Source organism: Chiloscyllium punctatum, chromosome 14, assembly GCF_047496795.1.
Source record: "Chiloscyllium punctatum isolate Juve2018m chromosome 14, sChiPun1.3, whole genome shotgun sequence".
NCBI lineage: Eukaryota > Metazoa > Chordata > Chondrichthyes > Orectolobiformes > Hemiscylliidae > Chiloscyllium > Chiloscyllium punctatum.
This window is the reverse complement of record NC_092752.1, coordinates 4427015-4451153: the sequence shown is the minus strand read 5'-3', so window position 1 is coordinate 4451153 and position 24139 is coordinate 4427015. Positions and strand designations below refer to the sequence as shown.

General features: G+C 46.7%; 1 protein-coding gene across 7 annotated transcripts in view; it reads right to left on the bottom strand.

The window, feature by feature from the left end:
- LOC140485559 (electrogenic sodium bicarbonate cotransporter 1-like) overlaps nt 1–24139 on the bottom strand; it is a 219164-nt gene that overhangs the window by 69182 nt on the left and 125843 nt on the right. For all 7 annotated transcript variants that reach the window (XM_072583787.1, XM_072583788.1, XM_072583789.1 and 4 more), the window contains one exon: nt 20694–20965. In XM_072583787.1, the coding sequence (XP_072439888.1) occupies nt 20694–20965 (272 nt within the window). The remainder of the gene's footprint in view (nt 1–20693; nt 20966–24139) is intronic.

Sequence of the window (24139 nt, the reverse complement as noted above, 5' to 3'; positions counted from 1 at the left end):
CCCAGTGACACACACACAGTGCTCCCTGTCCCCAGTGGCACACACTGCTCTCTGTCCCCAGTGACACACACACAGTGCTCCCTGTCCCCAGTGGCACACACTGCTCTCTGTCCCCAGAGATGCATATTCTGCTCTCTGTCCTCAAACACACCATTTACTGTTCCTCATCTCAGATGCACATACATATACTTGTTCTGCCATTAATGATCCTCACAGATGTAAGACTGACAACATTAAAAAGGTCTTTTTAATATTTATAGCTCAGAAGGAGGCCATTTGGTCCATCACGCTGAAAGGTCTTGGAAGAACTATCCAATTTATCTCATTCTTAGAGTCATAGAGATTGTCAGCACAGAAACAGACCCTTTGGTCCGACTTTTCCATGCCAACCAGATATTTTAAACTAATCTAGTCCCACCTGCCAGCACCTGGCCCATATTCCTCTAAACCCTTCCTAGCCAAATACCCATCCAGATGCCTTTTAAATATTGCAATTGTACCAGTCTCCACCACTTCCTCTGGCAACTCATTCCAGACGCGTACCAGCCTCTGTGTGAAAAAGCTGCCCCTTCGGTTCCTTTTATATCTTTCCCCTCTCACCCTAAATCCATGCCCTCTAGTTCTGGACTCCCCCAACCCAGGGAAAAGACTATGTCTATTTATCCTATCTGTGCCCCTTATGATTTTTTAAATCTCTATGAGGTCACCCCTCAGCCTCTGACGCTCCAGGGAAAACAGCCCCAGCCTATTCAGCCTCTCCCTGTAGCTCAAACCCTCTTGTCCCAGCAACATCCCTGTAAATCTTTTCTGCACCCTTACAAGTTTAACAATGTCCTTCCCACAGCTCTGGATGTACAACCATAAAATGGAGAAACAAATACAGGAAGTTGGAGAAAGCGTGGTGACCTGGGACAGACTGAATTGGCCTCTGAAAAAATGGTGCCGACTCAATGGGAAAAGTGGACTCTTCCTGTGCTGGATTGTCTGCCTTCCCATGCTCCCTCTGGAATCTGTTTAAATCCTTGTACAGTATGTCTCACAGTTTGGGAACATGGTCGGTATGGACGAGATGGACCGAAGGGTCAGCTTCTATGCTGTATGACTCTGTGACTCAAAATAGCATTTCATTTTCAACTGCTGATTTGGAACAAAATTTCCAGGAGACTCTAAAATACAAAATAGAACAACAAGGGTTGGAGGGTTTGAGCTATAGGGAGAGGCTGAACAGGCTGGGGCTGTTTTCTCTGGAGCGTCGGAGGCTGAGGGGTGACCTTATAGAGGTTTATAAAATCATGAGGGGCATGGATAGGATAAATAGACAAAGTCTTTTCCATGGGCTGGGGGAGTCCAGAACTAGAGGGCATAAGTTTAGGGTGAGAGGGGAAAGATATAAAAGGAACCTAAGGGGCAACCTTTTCACGCAGAGGGTGGTACGTGTATATGGAATGAGCTGCCAGAGGAAGTGGTGGAGGCTGGTACAATTACAACATTTAAAAGGCATTTGGATGGGTATATGAATAGGAAGGGTTTGGAGGGATATGGGCCAGGTGCTGGAAGGTGGGACTAGATTAGCTTAGGATATCTGGTCAGTATGGACGGGTTGGACCGAAGGGTCTGTTTCCATGCTGTAGATCTCTACGACACTGTGTGAAACATTTCTTCATGTGGAAGCTCCTTGAGTTTTTCCCTTATTGTCGGGAGAAATGGGTGTTGTGGAAATAGTTGGCAAAGGTATGAATACTTTTAGAAAGCTGAAGCCATGGGATGTGGAGTACTGTCAGTATGCAGGAGCTGTTGGAAGTCACAGGCTCTCTCAACCAATACCGTCTTCCTCACTCCTCCAGTTTTCGACTTCAGCCAATCCTGACTGCGTTGACCACGTGGCTGGGATTGAGTTGTATTGATCTGTTTTCCAGAAGCTCAGTTTTGTGTGCACCGAAATGATCCGGGCTGATCACTGAATGCTGGGCAAGTGGCAGACTGTGATTGGGTGGTAATGCAGTGGAACACAATGTTCAATAACTAACGGTGAGCCAGCAGGGATACAGGCAATCTATGGAGCTTTGATTCTTCAATTAAAATCAATGTCTGTTCACCAGCAGAGAAAGAAAGGGAGAAGTGAGGGGAATTCAGGACCACAGTGAGTTGCTGATGAATTGAATGCCAGCTCAGAGGGGGATCACAGATCAATACACCCTTTCAACATGAAAGAGAAGAAATATCTTTACCAAAATTGTAGATATAAATCTGAAACATGTTGCCTGAAATGGACAAGAGAAGCAGATTTAACACTAATTTACACCGGGCAAGGGAATATTTACAAGATGATGGAAGTGGGTATACGAATAGGAAGGATTTAGAGGGATATGGGCCAAGTGCTGGCAAATGGGACACGATTAATTTGGGATATCTGGTCGGCTTGGACAAGTTGGACCAAAGGGTCTATTTCTGAGCGTCCATGCTATACAGCTCTATGACTCTGAAAAAAATACTTTTAAGGTATCTAATCCCTGCTGTATCCTCCATGGCAACATCTTGACCAATCAGAGTCCAACTGCCAACCAATCAGCACCCTGTTTTACATGCAGGATAAAGGGTCACTCCTTTCAGAATTTGGCACTCTTGCATCAGTCCTGATGAGTGTGAGAGGAAACATTCGGACCACACGTCGATTTTGCAGAAAGACTCAAGTTTCTACATAACAATGCTCCTTCAGATCTGGGACTCTACTCGAGTGAATCTTTTCCGTAGCCTCATCAAACCTTCAAACTGATTGTAAAGTGTGTTGCATAGAACTGGATTCTATACACTGTTTGAGGTCATACCCAGCCTTTAATGATGTTTAGCAAAACTTCCTAACTCTCGTCCTCTGCGCTTTTAATGGTGATGACCATCACGCCAATTGAGAGAAAAACACAAACTCTTTCCCAAAGATACAATGAAATCATCTTAAAAAAGTAACAAAGCAAGTCTGGAAATAATTCAGTTTCCAATTGCGTTGTTGCTAGGTTTTATTCTGGGTAAGTGTGTCCTGAGCACAATACTGCTAACAAATTCATACACATTAGATATCAATGTAGGAAATGGAGTCAACACAGGTGAAACGGCTGAAACCTGATATGGAAGCAGATTCCTTTTTACATTATAAATAATTGAAATGAGAAACAGCAGGAGGATTGGAGTGGCACACAGAGCTCAATGTGAAGAATTGTAAGCATGTAGATGAATTAGGAACAGCAGTAGGCCATTTGGCCCCTTGAGCCTGCTCCCCCATTCAATAGGATCATGGCTGATCTGATTAATCCATTCCTGACTACTCGTAATCCACATTTGCCTTCTGCTTCCCCTCCTCTACTTGTTTATCAAGCATCTACCCATCTCTGTTTTAAAAAGACTCAAAGACTTTGCTTTCACCACCTTTGGAGGAAGCCAATTGCAAAGTGATAGATTTTAGGAGGATTTATATTTGAAAGAAATGTCAATGGCATGGCTTAGTAAAGTTCGCGTGGGTCCTGGATGTTGATATTCACAAAATCGTAAAGGTACCAGAGTCCATTGAGGATTGGAAATGGAGAGGGTCATTGGGTTTGGAAATGGAGATGGGTCATTGGGATTGGAAATGGAGAGGGTCATTGGGATTGGAAATGGAGAGGGTCATTGGGTTTGGAAATGGAGATGGGTCATTGGGTTTGGAAATGGAGAGGGTCATTGGGTTTGGAAATGGAGATGGGTCATTGGGTTTGGAAATGGAGATGGGTCATTGGGTTTGGAAATGGAGAGGGTCATTGGGTTTGGAAATGGAGATGGGTCATTGGGTTTGGAAATGGAGATGGGTCATTGGGTTTGGAAATGGAGAGGGTCATTGGGTTTGGAAATGGAGATGGGTCATTGGGTTTGGAAATGGAGAGGGTCATTGGGTTTGGAAATGGAGATGGGTCATTGGGTTTGGAAATGGAGATGGGTCATTGGGTTTGGAAATGGAGATGGGTCATTGGGTTTGGAAATGGAGGTGGGTCATTGGGTTTGGAAATGGAGAGGGTCATTGGGTTTGGAAATGGAGATGGGTCATTGGGTTTGGAAATGGAGATGGGTCATTGGGTTTGGAAATGGAGGTGGGTCATTGGGTTTGGAAATGGAGAGGGTCATTGGATTTGGAAATGGAGATGGGTCATTGGGTTTGGAAATGGAGAGGGTCATTGGGTTTGGAAATGGAGGTGGGTCATTGGGTTTGGAAATGGAGATGGGTCATTGGGTTTATGAGCATAAAATACAGAGCATGAAAGTAAAGGGTCATGGTAGAACCTTATAAAGAGCAGGTTTGGCTTCGTCAGGAGCACTGTGGAAAATTCTGGGCGGCGGACATTCGGGAAGATGTGAAATGTTCAGCAAGAGAACAAAGAAGCTTCAACAGGATTGCACCAAAGATGAGGGATTGAGTTCTGAGGAAACATTTCGATTGTTTTCCATGGGATAGGGAGGTGACCAAGTGCAGCTTTTTAAGGGTGGGGGGGGCTTTGATGGCGATGGACAAATATTCCCTCTGGCAGTCAGTCAATACCATAAACCACGGCTTCAAACCCCTACTGGCAAAAAAAAACTGGAGAGTGAGAGAGATAAAGAGAATTCCCTGGGATCCAGGACAGTCACTCTAGAAAACCAGGAGAAGCAAATTCCATTGACGATTTGAAGGGTGCTGCAGATGTATTTGAGGATGAGTACCGGGTACGTATGGGGGAGGAGGGTGCTGACAGGTCACGTGACTGTGCTTCCAAAGGCACAATGACCTTGACCAAGTTTCTAAAAGTCTCTTACATTTGGACCCTTCAATCAATGAGCAAGTAGAGTCCTAGAGGTCTATATCACAGAGAAAAAAAACCTTCTGGCCCATCTAGTCTGTGCTGGTCAGAAGTAACCATCTAAATGTTCAAGTCTCATTTTCCAGAACTTGGCCCCTAGCTCTGTATGCCTTGCTATCACATTGAAATGCCATACTTATCTATAATCGGAGATATTTGTGAGCAAAGGTACTTTAGACCTCTTGCCCAGTCACACACTCTCATTAAACAGGGTGTGGACAGGGGCAAAGGTATTCCCACACCTCACTCACCATTCCAAGCAGCTGGCTGTGTTCAGTCCACGATCATAACCTGGAATATGGACTCATCTGTTTGACTGTGCCAAACCTCACACCTTCTAATGTGCACAAAGTCTGGGAATATCAGAAGGCAGAATATCGCCAGTCAGATTGTGAAGATAGAAACCAGCAAGATGTGGGACACTCCGACTGTCATGAGCCTTATTAAAGGCATATGGGAGATGGGTAAGAGAGCTCGGACAATGTAAACGCAGATCAGAGGCTAGGACAGAGAGGGATGGTTGTAGGCGGGCGATAGTCAGAGAAGCTGCAGTAGGTAAAATTCTGAAGAACTGAAGATGCTGTCAATTAGAAACAAAAACAGAAATTGCTGGAAAAGCTCAGCAGGTCTGGCAGCATCAGTGAAGAGAAATCAGAGTTAACGTTTCTGGTCGAGTGACCCTTCCTCAGGAAGCAATCTATCTAATCATCAGCTTCATACATTTTGTCAATATAATACAGTGTCACCAAACACCTCTGTCAGAAACTCCCAGCTGTTACAGCAGGTTGGTTAACTCAGTGAATACTTGCTCTAAATCAATGGCAGGGCTATTTCACGTTGCTTTCATGATTTTGATTCCTTCCCACCTACCTTTCTATCATCTTGACAAAATGGTCGACACTGATATCTTTAGTTCAGGGTGCAGTACATTAGAAAATAATTAACCTTTTCTAGGACATTGCACTGTGAAGTCTCTGTGAAACCATTTTGAGGTGAACTCTGGGGAGAACGTTCAACCTGACAAATCCAACTATTTTGTGCAGAAGATGTTTTTTAGATTAAATTCCCTACAGTGTGGAAACAGGCCCTTTGGCCCAACCCGTCCACACCAACCCACCAAAGAGCAACCCATTTTCCTCTGGCTAATGTATCTAACACTATGGACAACTTAGAATGACCAATTCACCTGGCCTGCACATTTTTTGGACTGTGGGAGGAAACCGGAGCACCCGAAGGAAACCCACGCAGACACAGGGAGAACGTGCAAACTCCACACAGACAGTCAGCCAAGACTGGAATCGAATGTGGGACCCTGGTGTTGTGAGGCAGCAGTGCTAACCACTTAGTCACCGTGCTTCCCTATATTCTGAAAGGTTTATTTGATTCAGATTCATTTAAAGAAGCCTTCCTTTTTAAAACCCACCAACTTGTGGTGGATGTTTTAACAAATGACGCCTCTGCTATGTTATTCACACTGAATGAACATTAAGGGTAAAATTTGAAGTGAACCTAGTGAACCAATGCACTCGGGGGGGGGGGGGGGGGGGGCAGGTGGATATGACCTTCTCAATGGGCAAATGTAACTTGGCCTTTCAAACAGGTAATTGGGTGCAGTGCTGCTTCCTGCGTTCTGTGCAGAATCACAGATTTTTAACTTGTTCATTCAATGGATGTATGCGTCACTGGCTAGGCCAGCTTTTATTGCCAGTCTCTAACTGTCCTGGAGAAGATGCCTTCTTGAATCATTGCAGTTAGTCAGTAACAACACAAGAGAAACAGATGTTAGGAACAGGAGTAGGCCATTCGGCCCCTCCAGCCTCCTCTAAACATTCAATACGACTTATCCAGCTCAATATCATAATCCTGCTGAATTCTCTGCCATAGAGAGCAGTTGAGGCCAATACATTGAATGAAAACAAAGATGTTACAAGGATAATAAAATCACAAGGGGCATGAGTAGGGTAAATAGACAAGGTCTTTTCCCTGGGGTGGGGGAGACAAGAACTATAGGGCATATGATTAGGATGAGAGGGGAAAGATATAAACGAGACCTAAGGGGCAACTTTTTCACGCAGGGGGTGGTACGTGCATGGAATGAGCTGCCAGAGGATGTGGTGGAGGCTGGTACAATTACAACATTTAAAAGGCATCTGGATGGGTATATGAACAGGAAGGGTTTGGAGGGATATGGATCAAATGCTGGTAAACGGGTCTAGATTAGTTTAGGATATCTGGTCAGAATGGTCGAGTTTGGCCAAAGAATTTGCCTCCGCGCTGTATATCTCTATGATTTAAGGAAGAAGTTCGGCACAGTTCTTGGGACTAAAGGGATCAAAGGATATGGGGGAGAAAGCAGGAACAGGGGACTGAGTTGGGTGATCAGCCATGATCATTCTGAATGGTGGAGCATGCTTGAAGGGCTGAATGGCCTACACCTGCTCCTAGTTTCTATAAAGTGGTAGGGTGTCCTGATAATTGGGAAGCCCCCAAGCATCATCGGGTGTAAAGCCACCTCCTTCGAGTGGGTTAATGTCATGTGGATCACTTCCGGCCTCAGCTGAATCCAGGGGAAAGAGGGCTGGAGGCAGGTTTGAGTCACCACACAGTTTTGGTCCTTTCACCCATGACTGAATCCAAAGGCTGCTCCCATTTGATGTTAAAACTGAGCTCCGTGCCTCTGCATCGCAAGGCGAGGTTTCCGATAGATTAGATTCCCCATAGTGTGGAAACAGGCATTTCAACCCAACAAGTCCATACTGACCCTCCAAAGAGTAACCCACCCAGACCCATTGCCCATATTTACCTCTGACTAAGGCACCTAACACTATGAGAATTTAGCATGGCCAATTCACCTCACCTGCACATCTTTGGACTGTAGGAGGGAAGCCTACACAGACACGAGAAGAATGTGCAAACTTTACACAGACAGTTGCCCGAGTCTGGAATCAAACCCGGGTCCCTGGCGCTGTGAGGCAGCAGTGCTAACCACTGAGCTACCGTGCCGCCCCGAGACCCATGGATGCTGCAGTATCCCTGGGGATTTTGAAACCTTCCCTTTGAGGCTGCCTTCGTTCCAACACAAGAGCTTTTTCCGTCCAAGAGCCACAGATCCCATGACCTTGCCTGTGGGCAGCAGCTGTACCACCTCTGATTGTCTAAAGCCATTTCCTTTGTATGCAGCCTATCTCCGTTTCCATGAATCAACTGCACTCCTGTTGGGAGCAACAGACGGTACAGCCTCACAGAGCAGAAGGACACATTGTCCCTGCGGAAGGACAGCTTGTGGCTTCACTTGCACGCTCCCAGCACGACCCAGCAACCACCTCCCACACTCCGCACCCCAGCCCCGAACCTGGCAGTGCCTTTGAAGTTGGTCACTGAGCAGATTGAGTGTGACTGGGAAGTGACCCTCAAACAATGAGGTGAGAATCACTCAAAGGATACAACAGTGACGGTTCCTGCTAACAGATGGGACGTCCCTCATCAAAGCCCTCCAATTGTTCATCAATTATTGGCAGGAGTACAGGGAGAAAGTCAACACTTAGATCAAATGACAGGGCCAGAAACAAAGAGGTGAGACTTTCCGTTCAGTCATTGTCAGTAATAATGAAAAGATAAAACTCAGAGTACGCAAGGTTTTGTTTGTGACAATGCTGGCGTCCAGCTATATTCCAGACTGATATCACTTTCACAGAAAGAGCGGATAAAAATGAATACAATCAGCCATAGATTCACAATCTGAATTGAACAATCCTCCCAGTTCACTTCTCCCCTTCTATCCAACGTGATTCCAACATCATTTTCGCCTCCGTTCTGTCAAAACTCAATGATGTTGAAATGCTTCACTTGAATCTGCAGTCTGAGAGCATGGAACAGGAACCAAACGGGGAAAATGTTGGAGAAACTCAGTAGGTCTGGCAGCATTTACCAAGAGAGAAACAGAGCTAACGTTTTGAGTCTAATATGACCCTTCTTGAGAAAAGGACTCGAAAAATGAACCCTCTTTCACTCTCTCCACAGAAATTGCCAGACCTGCTGAGTTTCTCCAGCAATTTCTGTGTTTGTAACAGATTTCCAGCAGCCACATTATTTTGCATTTATTGGATCTGGAGAGGCTGACATTAATCCTGTTGGAGCTGAGACAGTTAAGGAGAGGTTGTTCTGAATCCTGAAGGATTTAGACCATAAGAGCACAGGAGCAGGAAATGGCCCATCGGTCTGCTCCACTATTCGATCACGGCTGACAGGTTTTAGAAAGAGGAGAAGGTGAAGATTGCAGATGCTGGAGGTCAGAGTCGAGAGTGTGGTGCTGGAAGAGCACAGCAGGTCAGGCAGTATCCGAGGAGCAGGAGAATCGACGTTTCAGGCATAAGCCCTTCATCAGGAAATGATAGGTTTTCTCAACCCCATTCTCCTACTTTCTCCCCATAACCTTTAATCCCCTTGGCAATCAAGAACCTATCTCTCTCTGTTTAGGTACACTCAATGACCTGGTCTCCACAGCCTTCTGTGGCAATGCATTCCACAGACTCACACTCTCCTTATCTCCAGTCTAAAGGATCTTCCCTTTACTCTGAGGCTGTGCCCTTGGCTCCTTGTCTCTCCTACTAACAGAAATATCTTCCCAACATCCATTCTGTTCAGGCCATTCAGTATTCTGAAAGTTTCAATTAGATCCCCCCTCATCCTTATAAACTCCATCAAGTATAGTCCCGGAGATGTCAAACGCTCCTCATGATTTTAAGAGGAAATAAGGAGAATGGTTTTCCAGTGGGAGGTGGGAGAGAAAAGGTGTTAATAACCTCAGCACGACCCAAAGGGCTCTGCAGCCAATGAAACACTTTCATGAAACAATCAGCTGAGCTGTTTTCTGATGATGCTGATTAAGAGACAAATATTACATGATCACCAGGAGAACTACCTCACTTTTTTTGTTTAAATCGATTCGCTCACAGGATGTAAACTTTATAAACTGCGCCAGCATTCACTGCCTGACTTTGAGAAGGTGGGGGTGAGCCTCCATCTTGACCCGCTGCAGTCCATGTGCCGTGGGTAAACCCACAATGCCCGAGGGAGGGAATTCCAGGATTTTGACCCAGTGACACTGACAGAATGGGGCAATATATTTCCAAGTCAGGATGGTGAGTGGCTTGGAGGGGAACTTTCAAGGGGTGCTGTCCCCATGTATCAGCTGCTGTTGTCCTCCAGATGGTAGAGGTCAGGAGTTCTGGAGTGTTATTTTTATGGAGAATCTGTGCTGGTTAAGAGATTTATTACACCCTGCTACATGTTGCTGTTACTGAGTGTCAGTGGTGAAGGGAGTTTAAGGTGGTGGATTGGACATCGATCAAGCGGCTGCTTTGTATGGAATGGGTTTTGAGCTTCTTGAGGGTTATGGAGGTGAGTAATTCACCACAGAATTCCCAGTCTCTGATCTGCTCTTGTAGCCACTGTTTTTACATGGCTGGTCAAGGTCAGTTTCTGGTCAACGGTAATCCCCAGGAGGTTGTTTAGTGGGAGAGAGTCAGCGATGGCAAAGCCATTCAATGTCAAGGGGAGATAATTAGATTCTCTCTTGTTGGCAAGGGGCATTGCCTGGCACTTGTAAACTGGGAATATTGCTTGTAACGTAGCTGAAGCCTGGATGGTGTTGTGGTCTTGCTGCAGTTGAGCAGGGGCTGGAGATCAGTATCTGGTGATGAGTACATTGCCTGAACGTGTGCTCAGTTAGATACTATCGAGGCTTTCAAATGTGAACTGCAGAAGCAGCTGATGAGAAAGTACATACAGGATTAGGCTAAAGGTGCTGGGAACCAGCTGGGTTGCTCCTTCCAAAAGCTAGCACAGACATGTCAGGCTGAATGGCCTCCTCCTGTGCAGTAGCTGCTCTACATTTCCATCTTACGCTTCCCCAGTTTGAACATTGAGAGTCTGGGGGTTTGGCAAAAGTTGACCTTGCTTTATTAGGAATCAGGCCAGAAATCAGGAACTTGGGATTACATTAGAAAATGGCGTAGGCCATGTGGCCCATCTGGTCCAGGCTACTATCTGCGTCTCACATAAGGATGTTGCACAAAACAAGTTGCTGCATTTACCTAAAACCAGGTATTACATAGAACATAGAACATAGAAGAATACAGCGCAGTACAGGCCCTTCAGCCCTCGATGTTGCGCCGATCAAAGCCCACCTAACCTACACTAACCCACTATCCTCCATATACCTATTAATGCCCGCTTAAATACCCATAAAGAGGGAGAGTCCACTACTGCTACTGGCAGGGCATTCCATGAACTTACGACTCGCTGAGTGAAGAACCTACCCCTAACATCAGTCCTATATCTACCCCCCCTTAATTTAAAGCTATGCCCCCTTGTAATAGCTGACTCCATATGTGGAAAAAGGTTCTCACTGTCAACACTATCTAACCCCCTAATCATCTTGTACACCTCTATCAAATCACCCCTAAACCTTCTTTTCTCCAATGAAAACAACCCCAAGTGCCTCAGCCTTTCCTCATAGGATCTTCCTACCATACCAGGCAACATCCTGGTAAACCTCCTCTGCACCCGTTCCAGTGCCTCCACATCCTTCCTATAGTATGGCGACCAAAACTGCACACAATATTCCAGATGCGGCCGCACCAGAGTCTTATACAACTGCAGCATGACCTCAGGACTCCGGAACTCAATTCCTCTACCAATAAAAGCCAGTACGCCATATGCCTTCTTCACTTCACTATTTACCTGGGTGGCAACTTTCAGAGATCTGTGTACATGGACACCAAGATCCCTCTGCTCTTCCACACTACCAAGTATCTGACCATTAGCCCAGTAATCCATCTTTTTATTACTCTTACCAAAGTGAATCACTTCACACTTAGCTACATTGAACTCCATTTGCCACCTTTCTGCCCAGCTCTGCAGCTTCTCTATACCCCGCTGTAACCTGCCATATCCTTCCTCACTGTCTACAACTCCTCCGACTTTCGTATCATCCGCAAACTTGCTCACCCAACCTTCTAACCCTTCCTCCAGGTCATTTATAAAAATGACAAACAGCAATGGTCCCAAAACAGATCCTTGCGGAACACTGCTAGTGACGGCACTCCAAGATGAACCTTTGCCATCAACTACTACCCTCTGTCTTCTTCCAGCCAGCCAATTCCTAATCCAAACCTCCAACTCACCCTCAATGCCATATCTCTGTATTTTCTGCAGTAGCCTACCATGGGGGACCTTATCAAACGCCTTACTAAAATCCATATATACCACATCTACCGCTTTCCCCTCATCTACCTCCTTAGTCACCTTCTCAAAGAATTCAATAAGGTTTGTGAGGCACGACCTGCCCTTCACAAACCCATGCTGACTATCCTTGATCACATCATTCTTATCCAGATGTGCATAAATCCTATCCCTTACAATTCTCTCTAAGACTTTGCCCACAACAGAAGTGAGACTCACTGGCCTATAGTTACTAGGATTATCCCTGCTCCCCTTCTTGAACAAGGGAACCACGTTTGCTAGCCTCCAGTCCTCTGGCACTACTCCTGTCGACAAAGAGGACACAAAAATCAAGGCCAATGGCTCTGCAATCTCCTCCCTTGCTTCCCAGAGAATCCTAGGATAAATGCCATCAGGCCCAGGGGACTTATCTATTTTCACCCTTGCCAGAATATCCAACACCTCTTCTCTACATATCTCAAAGCCATCCATTCTACTTATTCGTGCCTCAGTATTCATATCGACAACAATGTCCTGTTCCTGAGTGAATACTGACGAAAAGTATTCATTCAGCGCCTCCCCAATCTCTTCAGCCTCCACACGCAACTTCCCATTACTATCCTTGACTGGACCTATTCCTTCCCTAGTCATTCTTTTATTCCTAACATACCTATAGAAAGCCTTAGGGTTTTCCCTAATCCTACCAACTAAGGACCTTTCATGTCCCCTCCTTGCTGCTCTTAGCTCTCTCTTCAGGTCCTTCCGGGCTACCTTATAACTCTCAATCGCCCCTATTGAACCTTCACGCCTCATCTTTACAAAGGCCGCCCTCTTCCATTTAACAAGGGATTCCAACTCCTTATTAAACCACGGCTCCCTCACACGACCCTTTCCTCCCTGCCTGATAGGTACGTACTTATCAAGGACACTCAATAGTTGCTCCTTGAACAAGTTCCACATATCAATTACGCTCTTGCCTTGGAATCTACTTTTCCAATCCACACATCCTAAGTCATGCCTCAACGCATCATAATTTCCCTGCCCCCAGCTATAACTCTTGCCCTGTAGTACACACTTATCCCTCTCCATCACTAGAGTAAAAATCACCGAATTGTGGTCACTGTCCCCAAAGTGCTCACCTACCTCTAGTTCTAATACCTGGCCTGGTTCGTTACCCAGAACCAAATCCAGTATGGCCTCACCTCTTGTTGGCTTATCTACATATTGTGTCAGGAAACTCTCCTGCACACATTGCACAAACACTGACCCATCTAACGAACTTGAGCAATAGCTTTCCCAATCAATATCAGGAAAGTTAAAGTCTCCCATAACAATCACCCTATTACTGTCACTCTTCTCCTGAATCATCTTCGCAATCCTTTCTTCAACGATTCTAGGACTATTAGGAGGCCTGTAAAAGACTCCTAACAGGGTGACCTCACCTCTCCTATTCCTAACCTCAACCCAAACTACCTCAGATGGCAAATCTTCGTCCATCTTCCTTTCCACCGCTGTAATACTATCTTTGACAAGCAAAGCCACACCCCCCCCTCTTTTGCCCCCACCTCTGACCCTACTAAAACATTTAAACCCTGGAACCTGCAACAGCCAATCCTGTCCCTGATCTAGCCATGTCTCCGTAATAGCCACAACATCGAAGTCCCAGGTACCAACCCACGCTGCAAGTTCACCTACCTTATTTCGTATACTTCTGGCATTAAAGTATACACACTTCAAGCCACTCTTCTGTTTACAGGCACCCTCCTTTAAGATTGATGCCATATTCCTAACCTCCCTACACTCCAGGTCCTGCACCCTAAAGCTACAGTCTGGGTTCCCATGCCCCTGCAAAGTTAGTTTAAACCCCCCCCCCCCAAGAGCACTAGCAAACCTCCCCCCAAGGATACTGGTGCCCCTCAGGTTCAGGTGCAGACCATCCTGTTTATAGAGGTCCCACCTTCCCCAGAAAGAACCCCAGTTATCCAAGTACCGAAATCCCTCCCTCCTGCACCATCCCTGTAGCCACGCATTTAACTCTTCTCTCTCCCTATTCCTCGACTCTCTATCACGTGGCACGGGTAACAAACCAGAGACAACAACTCTGTTTGTTCTAACTCTGAGCTTCCAACCTAGCTCCCTAAAAGCCTGTCTAACATCCTCAGCCCTCCTCCTACCTATGTCATTGGTGCCAATATGGACCACGACTTCAGGCTGCTCCCCCTAAGGATCTGCCTGGCTACAGAAGCACAGTGGCTGAGTGGTTAGTCCTGCTACCTCACAGTGCTAGGGTCCTGGATTTGATTCCAGCCTTGAACAACTGAGTGTATGGAGTTTGAATGTTCTCCCCCTGTCTGCGTGGGTTTCCTCCTACAGCCCAAAGATATGCAGGTTTGGATGGATTAGTCATGCTGAATTGCCCATAATATGCAGGGATATGGTGGGTTAGCCATTGGAAATGCAGGGTGACAGGGACAGGGCAGGGGGCTGAGTCTGGGTGGACTACGTTTGGGAGGGTTGGTGTGGACCTGATGGGCCAAATGGCTGCTTCCACACCTTAGGAAATCAATAAAGTGCTAAGGATTTGAAAGACGCCATTTTTAAATGCTTCGCTTTTTTGTCAACAGAAGCTTTGTGTTCAGTCAATTTTAATAGCAACAGAGCAGGCGATAAAAGATTTACTGTCCTCATTGATAAGAGGAATTAGAAAACAAGCAAAGCCTGTGGCAGCATTATCAACTTGGCTACACATTTCTGCTGGTGCTGGGATTTTCTGCATCTAGATCAGAAAAATAGCTGATAAAATGTCTTGAGAGAGAGTGAGTGAGTCAGACAAACTGACTCTTCTCATTTGAGTTTTAAAGATTTGATTTCATTGCAAGCTCTTGTAGAAGTGAAGACATCTGAGATGAGTCACAATGTGACTCACAATGTAATTGTTGGGGAGTCACGTGAGATTTTCAGATGGAAATCTATAACCTGCCAGCCCACATGTGAATAATCTTTTAGCAGTAGCTCCTGACTAACCTTCAGGTTTGCACAGATAAGTGGCTGTAACTTTAACACATTACACTACCAGGTAATGGCCATCTCCAACAAGGGAGATGTTAACAACTGATCACTTAAGCACATTGTCATTGCTGAATCCCCTCCTGGGGTTTACCCATGACCAGAAATTGAACTAGTCTATAAATACAATGGCTACAACAGCGGGTCAATGGATAGGAATCCTGTAGCCAGTAACTCACCTCCTGACTCCCCAAATTCTGTCCACCATCAACAAGGCAGTGTGATGGAAGAGAACCCGCTTGCCTGGATGGGGGCAGCTCCAACAACACTCAAGAGGCTCAACACCATCCAGGACAAAGCAATGCCATTTGACTGGCACCACATCCACAAACATCCATTCCCTCCACCACCAACGCTCAGTAGCTGCTGTGTGTACCGTCTACAAGATGCCCTGCAGAAATTCACCAAAGATCCTGAGCACCCACCTACAGTTCCATCTAGAAGGACAAGGGCACCAAATACATGGGAACACCGTCCTGTCCAAGCCACTCACCATCCTGACTTGGAAATGGGGATAAGACAGGATACTGATTGAGGATGATCAGCCATGATCATAATGAATGGTGGTGCTGGCTCGAAGGGCAGAATGGCCTACTCCTGCACCTATTGTCTATTGAAATATATCACCGTTCCTTCACTGTTGCTGGAATTCTCTCCCTAAGGGCATTGTGGGTCTACCTACAATCCATGGACGGCAGTGGGTTTGAGACAATTTCCTGAGCTTCACTCAGTGCCAGACCCGTGGCGTCAATTACTGCCCTGGACCTACATTTTCCCCATCTGGCTGCAAGTTTTATTATAACGGATAGTTATGCTGAATTTACAGCACAAAAACAGGCCATTTGGCCCATCTTCTCTGAGCTGGCATTTATCCTCCACATAAACCAAGAACGGTTACACAGTCAGCATTACGCTAGCATTTAATTAATTAAGACTTTTTTTAAATTATAGAATTCAAGTTTCACCCTCTGCCTTGGTGGGATTTGAACTTTGGCCTCACACAATTTGAAGTTTGGAAGATTTTAAAGGGGATTGACAAAATGGATTTGGAGAGGATGTTTGCCCTTGTGGGGCAATGACAAGTCATAGGAGAAAGTGAGGACTGCAGATGCTGGAGATCAGAGCTGAAAATATGTTGCTGGAAAAGCACAGCAGGTCAGGCAGCATCCAAGGAGCAGGAGAATCAACGTTTTGGGCATAAGCCCTTCTTCAGGAATGAGGAGAGTGTGCCAAGCAGGCTAAGATAAAAGGTAGGGAGGAGGGACTTGGGGGAGGGGTGTTGGAAATGTGATAGGTGGAAGGAGGTTCCAGCAGAACACTGAGCAGGTTTAATTTTGGGGAACAGTGAATATTAAAGGACAGCAGATGCTAGAAATTTAGATGCTGACTGTTTACCTGCATTTATGTAGCACCTTCCATACCACACAACATCCCAAGCACTTTCCAGCCAATGAAGCCTTTATAAAGTGTCATTGATACAATATTGGAAACGCAACAATCGGCGAGGACAGAGCAAGATCTCACAAAATAATGCATGAATGAATCAGATAATCTGGTTTTAGTGAGGTCGGTTGAGGGATTAAATATTAGCCATTCAAATGAGTGGGTAGCATCTCAGCCAGTGACAGTGAAGCACTCCCTCAGTGTTACCCTGGTGTCTCCACCTGGCTTTCAGTCCTCAAATGGTTGGTGTGGTCCAATCCCACACATTCTGATTGATGTGTGTTGCTCAGTGACGTAGGTCAGACAGCACTCACCTGGAGAAAGTGTATTTAATTCTGGGGGCCAGGCCCTAGGAAGGAGCTCAGGGCTTTGGAGAAAGGGGCACAACACTGGTTCAGCAGAACAGCACTACAAAAACAAAATCTTTTAATTTGGGAGAACTGACTGTGTAGACATTGTGAGAGTTTGGAAAAGTGAGGACTAATCTGATGGAATAATTTCATATAATATGGGGTTTTAATAGGATCGACAGAGTTGGGGGGAGACTCCAGGCTCCAAAAGGGAAGAAATTTAACATTTGAGTCAGGATATTCAGGGATGATGCCGGGAAACACTTCCTTGTACAAGGCGGAGTGGAAACTTGGAATGCACTCCCCCCTCCAAAGAAATTATTTGGGCGGGGAGTGAGTGGTCAATCGACACTAACAAAGCTGAGATGGACAGATTTTTCAGCTCTATTAAGAAGGAGGGTCACTGGACTCCAAATATTAGCTCTGTTTTCCTCTCAGTCTCTCTCCACAGATCTGCTGAGTTTCTCCAGCACTGTATTTTTGTTTCGGATTTCCAGCATGCACAATCCGTTGTTTTGTTTTTGTCAGTCTTGGGCGTTCAGAGTTATGGAGCAAATAGGGCTAACCAGAATTCAGACTCACATCAGCTCAAACTGAACGGCAGAACAGGGCTGAATGGCCTCCTCCTGTTCCAACAAAACTGGAACTTCCAGGTTCTTGCAGCTGGCCTGCCACTTTTGGAACAATGGGTAACAAGGGAATATGAGGCTAATCAGAGGAGGAAAAGGTTATGGGAAGTGACTGCGATGACCCAAGCTATTAATCGTCTATGAACTGCCACAAATAAAACACAGCCTAAAGCTGAAGTATGTTGTCTCAGAGAGCCAGGAGCAGCGATGAATTACTTTCCCTGTTAAAAATGACTTGAGAGAGTTTCCGTGTATTCTGAAATGGGGATCTGGAAACTGATATCAGTACAAAACAGCCAGTTCGTTTCACCATTGCTGCATGCACACAGAAAGTCACTTACAATCAATCAATGAGCCAAAAAGAGGTCCACCTCAAACTTCACCAACGCTGATTCATTTCCCTTGTTTCAGGCCCAATGATTTATTCAGACACTGACCATTTGCACCAATGCTGGCAACTTCCCTCACCCAACACCAATGCTCTCACGCAGACACCTAGCTGTTAGCAGACTCTGTTAATCACATCAGAGCCCTGGGGTTAACAACTCAAAGGATTGAGTGGTTTTGATATCAGAAAGCATTCCCAAAGGACAGCAACCAGAGGACATGTATTTAAGATCATTCACCAAAGAAGCCGGGGAATAATGAAGAATGTGGTTTTTAAACTGAGTGAGCTGTTGTGATCTGGAACACACTGCTGGAGGAGCAATGGAAGTAATTTCAGTCAGACCTTTCAGAATAGAACTGGAGAAATCCTCAACAAGGAAAAGAATAAATGCAGGGTGATGGGGAAAGGAGCAGGGGCTGATGGATCATTCTTCCAAAGAGTTGGCACAAGTACAATGGGCTGAATGGTTTCTGTGTGGGCTGGACAATTTTATAAACTTGTGAACTTGCAGAAGTTCCACTCATACCCTAAGACACAGCTGAAGCACCAAGTGATAATTTTTTGAAATTCTGCAGGAAATGTGCTAGCCACTTTCTGTACAGTAGGATCCAAAACCAATAACATTATGAGCAGGTGAATTGTTTCTGAAGTTAGTTAAGGGATAAACATAGACCAAGGCCCTAGTGCTACCAGCCGTCCTATTGAGTTCTCTCTCAGAGCATGATTTGGAGATGGCGGTGTTGGACTGGGGTGGACAAAGTTAAAAATCACACAACACCAGGTTATAGTCCAACAGGTTTAATTGGAAGCGCACTAGCTTTCGGAGCGACGCTCCTTCATCAGGTGATTGTCTGACAATCACCTGATGAAGGAGCGTCACTCCAAAAGCTAGTACGCTTCCAATTAAACCTGTTGGACTATAACCTGGTGTTGTGTGATTTTTAACTCTCTCAGAGCAGGTATGCAAGCTATGTTAAGAGTAATTGCTCATGATATCATCATCACATCAGGACCTGTGACTTGAGCCTAGAAAAGTCTCAGTCTCCATCTTAATGCAGGCACTGGCAGCATGACATGATGAGGGAAGTGGACACGGTTACTCAGTGCTAGCCCGGACACAGCCATACTGTGATTGTAACATGTAAATATCAGAGGCTGGGATAACCAGCTACTGTAGCTCCCAGTACGATGTGATTCAGGTCAGGCCTGAGGTTACGGGAGCTAACATAACCATTACCTCAATGGGTCTGAATACCCTGGTTAAAAAAAACCCTCACCTCCTTTACTGCAGATTGTCAGAATAGATCAGTTCAGCTCCTCTTCCTCAAATAATGACCCTGGGTCCCTTTACAGTATGCAAAAGGCTAGAAGCATCATCTGAAAGGCAACACTTCCAACAGAGATGTGCATCCTCTAGAACTTTCAACCTTTCACTAAATCATCCCACAACTTCCTTATTTTGGAGTTGTGAGGGATATTGGTAAGGTGATATGTATCACTCATCCCTAATCACCCCAAAAGCTACCCCTTTTACCTGTGATGCGCTGCTGTTGGCTGGAGTATAATGGGTTAATTACATCATTAATCTAATAACAGCCACTGAGCACGTGCAGTGAGGAGCTCGACCACAGTGATGTCAGATGACATGGAACTGGAGTTCGAGGCTGCTGAGTTGCTGAAGATGTCCTCTCCTCCCCCACATAGTCCTGTTTAATAATGTCAGTTCATGTTCACTCTTATGGTCATAAATATCACTGTTTCTACAGCCCCTCCTCTGGTATTGAGTGACTCTATGACTTTATCTCCAATTACTGTCAGAATGCTGAACAAATCTCCAACAACAAGACTTCCCCTAAAATAAAGAGCTTGGCAGCTCGCTAACTAACAGAGGAAGCAGTAAGATAATATACAGCTAATGCTCTTATTGGCATGCAGTAGTTTCTAAACTTCTTCAATCCCACAAAGCCTCACCCAATTAACCTTCAAACTGACCTGAGCTCTGAAGAACTAACCCATGCCAACCCCAGCCTTGTGTTGACCTGGTGTGGCAATACTTACATTAAAGGGTCCTACAACAAGGAGTAAACAGGCCAACAGTCAATGCAATCACTCCAACACTGGCCATCATTGGCTGCTGCTGGGTCTCAGTCCTGGAGATCTTTTCCTGACACCACGCAGAACTGCAGTGGTTCAACGTCAAGCATGACCACCTTCTCAAATGCCTCGGGACAGGCACGGCTGCTCAGTGGCTAGCACTGCTGCCTCACAGTGCCAGGGACCTGGGTTCGATTCCTGCCTTGGGCACCTGTCTGGTGGAGTTTGCACATTCTCCCCGTGTCTGCGTGAGTTTCCTCCCACAATCCAAAGATGCGCAGGTTAGGGTGGATTGACCATGCTAAATTACCCATAGTGTCCAAGGATGTGCAGGCCAAATGGGTTCGCAATGGGAAATGTGGGGTTAAAGGAATAGGGTAGGGCGCTGAGACTGGGTGGGATGCTCTTTGGAGGCTCCTGTGGACTCAATGGACCAAATGACCTGCTTCCACACTGTAAGGGTTCTATAATTCTCAAGGGAATCAAGTGGATAGGCAATAAATGGTGTCTTTTCCAAATGATGCTCAAATTTAAGAAGTGGAGATATATTTCAGTGTGTGGTTGAAAGACAAGTTTGGAGTCTGTAGTAAATGAATCATCTCTGTGTGTCACTCTACAGTAACCTGAGTGAGGTCACCCTTACCTGGTTCAGGTGGGAGGCATGCACATCCAAACAGAGTGATGTAATCCTCTTTGAAGTCTGTGTTGATTGGGTAGTGGTGAGACAGCTTAATCATCTTCTTGAAGGCATCGTAGATGAAGATAAAGCTGATGAGTGATGAGAAGCCTTCCTCAGTGAAGCGAGTGAAGTAACGCACCAAGAAACTTGCATCAGTGGCAACGAGAATGAGACAGAGGAAGGACGACCACAAACCGATCCAGAGACGGAACTCAAGGTAGTCAAAGCTATTGTCTCTGAAAGAGATTAAGATGAGTGAATGTCTTCAATTGGCTCAAAGGATTCAAAATGGTGAAACAGTAAGATGCCCCTAAATGATTCCCCGTTAATGAACCTCACAAGTTGTATAACAGTCAGCATGATAGTGCTGATGCAGTCTGTGACAATCAGGGGTGTCAAGTGTATGTGCAGGAGACAGGGGACAAGGGGCAGGGGCAGGGAGCAGGGGACAGGAGGCAGGGGCAGGATACGGAGGCAGGGGGCAGGAGACAGGGAACAAGGGCAGGGGGAAGGGAGCAGGGGACAAGAGGCAGGGGCAGGGGGTAGGAGACAGGGAGCAAGGGCAGAGGGCAGTGGGCAGGGGGTAGGGGGTAGGGGACAGGAGGCAGGGGCAGGGTACGGGGGCAGGGGGTAGGAGACAGGGAGCAAGGGCAAGGGGAAGGGAGCAGGGGACAGGAGGCAGGGGCAGGGTACGGGAGCAGGGGACAGGAGGCAGGGGCAGGGGGTAGGAGACAGGGAGCAAGTGCAGGGGGAAGGGGGCAGAGGACAGGTGGCGGGGCAGGGTACGGGGGCAGGGGGTAGGAGACAGGGAGCAAGTGCAGGGGGAAGGGGGCAGAGGACAGGTGGCGGGGCAGGGTACGGGGGCAGGGGGTAGGAGACAGGGAGCAAGTGCAGGGGGAAGGGGGCAGAGGACAGGTGGCGGGGCAGGGTACGGGGGCAGGGGGTAGGAGACAGGGAGCAAGGGCAAGGGGAAGGGGGCAGGGGACAGGAGGCAGGGGCGGGATACGGGGGCAGGTGGTAGGAGACAGGGAGCAAGGGCAGGGGGAAGGGGGAAGGGGGTAGGGGACAGGAGGCAGGGGCAGGGGTTAGGGGACAGGGAGCAAGTGCAGGGGGATAGGGGCAGGGGACTGGTGGCGGGGCAGGGTACAAGGGCTGGGGGTAGGAGACAGGGAGCAAGGGCAGGGGGAAGGGGGCAGGGGACAGGAGGCAGGGGCAGGGTATGGGGGCAGGGGGTAGGAGACAGGGAGCAAGGGCAGGGGGATGGGGGCAGGGGACAGGAGGCAGGGGCAGGGTACGGGGGTAGGAGACAGGGAGCAAGGGCAGGGGGATGGGGGCAGGGGACAGGAGGCAGGGGCAGGGTACGGGGGCAGGGGGTAGGAGACAGGGAGCAAGGGCAGGGGGAAGGGGGCAGGGGACCATTTAACACTGATCAGAAAAACATAACTGCAAGAAAATCACAAAAGTGAGACTTTATCTGATAAACGAACGGGCCCCTTGCTTCAATTGGTTGAAGCCTCTTCCTACCCCTTCCTTGTTTCACTTTATCACCATCTCCATCTCCTGCTCATCCTTGTGGTTAGCTCATCTCCCTCTTATTGCCAAGTCCCACAAGTGGAAAAAAAGTTATGTTCCTCCCGGATTTCCCAATGAAGTTAAGAATAACTATCCTACATTCATCATTCTGCGTCTTCATTTCGCTACAAACAGTAACATCTTTGATGACATGCTGGATTTTATTGGCGGGGTTGGGGGTTGGGGTTGAGTTTTGTGGTTGGCCAGGGGTTTCAGTGACCGGGTTAACACCCCAGAACACCCTGGGATTTTAGGGTGGGACTCTACAAACGGGGGGGGGGGGCAGTAACGAGGCCAAATCAGGGGCTGAAATCACAGGCCCCAGAGTTTAGGCCCAAAAATTGAAGACACAGCGGGATGTAGGAAGCTGGGCAAGCTCAGAGGGAGCAGACAGATGGCAGAGTTTTGTAGGGGGTATCACACTGGAGGAGACTGGAGAGACAAATACGAGGATGAAAATTACAAAAGTTGAGGCTACAACATTGTTCTGACACTTTTTGCAGGTTCCTCAGTATCAAACAAGGTACAGAACAGATTCCCTCAGAAAGATACTCTTGTGCTGCTGACTGTGCAGGGAGTGAGTGGGAAAACACAGGACAATTGAGCATTATTTTACAACAAAGAGTTAAATCGGGGGACCCACGTGAATCAGAGCTTGAAACATTTTATGGAAAAGGCTAGGCCTTTTATAATTTCCTGGGAAGTCGCTCCATCATCACATTTGGTCACAGATACTATCAGTGCGTGCGAGAATGGAATTCTCTCCCGACAAATGTGGAAATGACAAAGGCAACGTTTTCTCACATTTGAAAGAACCATTGTCTGAATGCCGATGGTTAAGATTGTACAGTGACAATGGACCCCTTAGCTAAAAGAATCTCCATTTGTGTTTAACTCCAGGAGTGAGTAAATTGAAGCATTCCTCTGCCAGCTCCTTCATTCTGAAGGTATTGGGGAATGTGGGCTCCCTGTGCTTCCACTTGCCCAGACCACTTGCTTTCGACCCCCATCCCCCTCTATAATGGACTGGGGTGTGTGTGTGGGGGCGGGGGGTTGTTGCTGTGGGATGTGGTGGCAGCCATGATACAATGGCCAGAGTTGTATCTGTTAATATTGCAATGGAGCCACCCGTATTCCGACAGGGGACCAACCACTGATTTCGAAGAATGGCTCCTTTCCTGACGTGGAACTAAGAATTCCGTGACCTCCCCCTGCCCCAGACCCTGCTTTCCCTTCGCCAGCTGCACACAAAGTCCAGATAGACAGGCAGCAATGGAACCACAGAGGACTGTGAAACCAAAGCAGGTCAATGGTCAGATTATATCTGTGGTTCTCTCGGCACCCTATTGTGTCACAAAGCTAGCGTCTTTTTTCTAAAGGCTGTTCCTTGGCTCAGGGAGAGTCTGTCCTTGATTTGTTTTAGAGGGGTAATAAACCGGCTCGGGCTCCAATCAGTCTGGTTTGGTACAGAGAGGCCTTTTGTTCATATGTAAACAGATGAGACTTCGGGCCAAAGTGGCCATGCTTTAGAAGTGGCCTGTATAATGAAAGGGGAGTGGTCAGCTCTGTAGCTGAGCTGAGCAGTTTTTAATTCAGTGTTGAACTGGTGAGGGAGCTGTGTGGAAACTCTCTCTCTCTCTCTCTGCCCTTCAACTTCAACCTGTGAGCATGCGTTCCATTTATACTGAGTTTTAAAGGGAGTTTCCTAATTGGAACTGTTGTGCATATTTGGAACAGCATCATTAAGTCTAATTTGGACAGACTGAGTTCTGTAGGGGTTCTTTATTCTGTTCTTTGTGTTTCATTATGTAATTTTGTGAATACATTTTTGTCTGTTT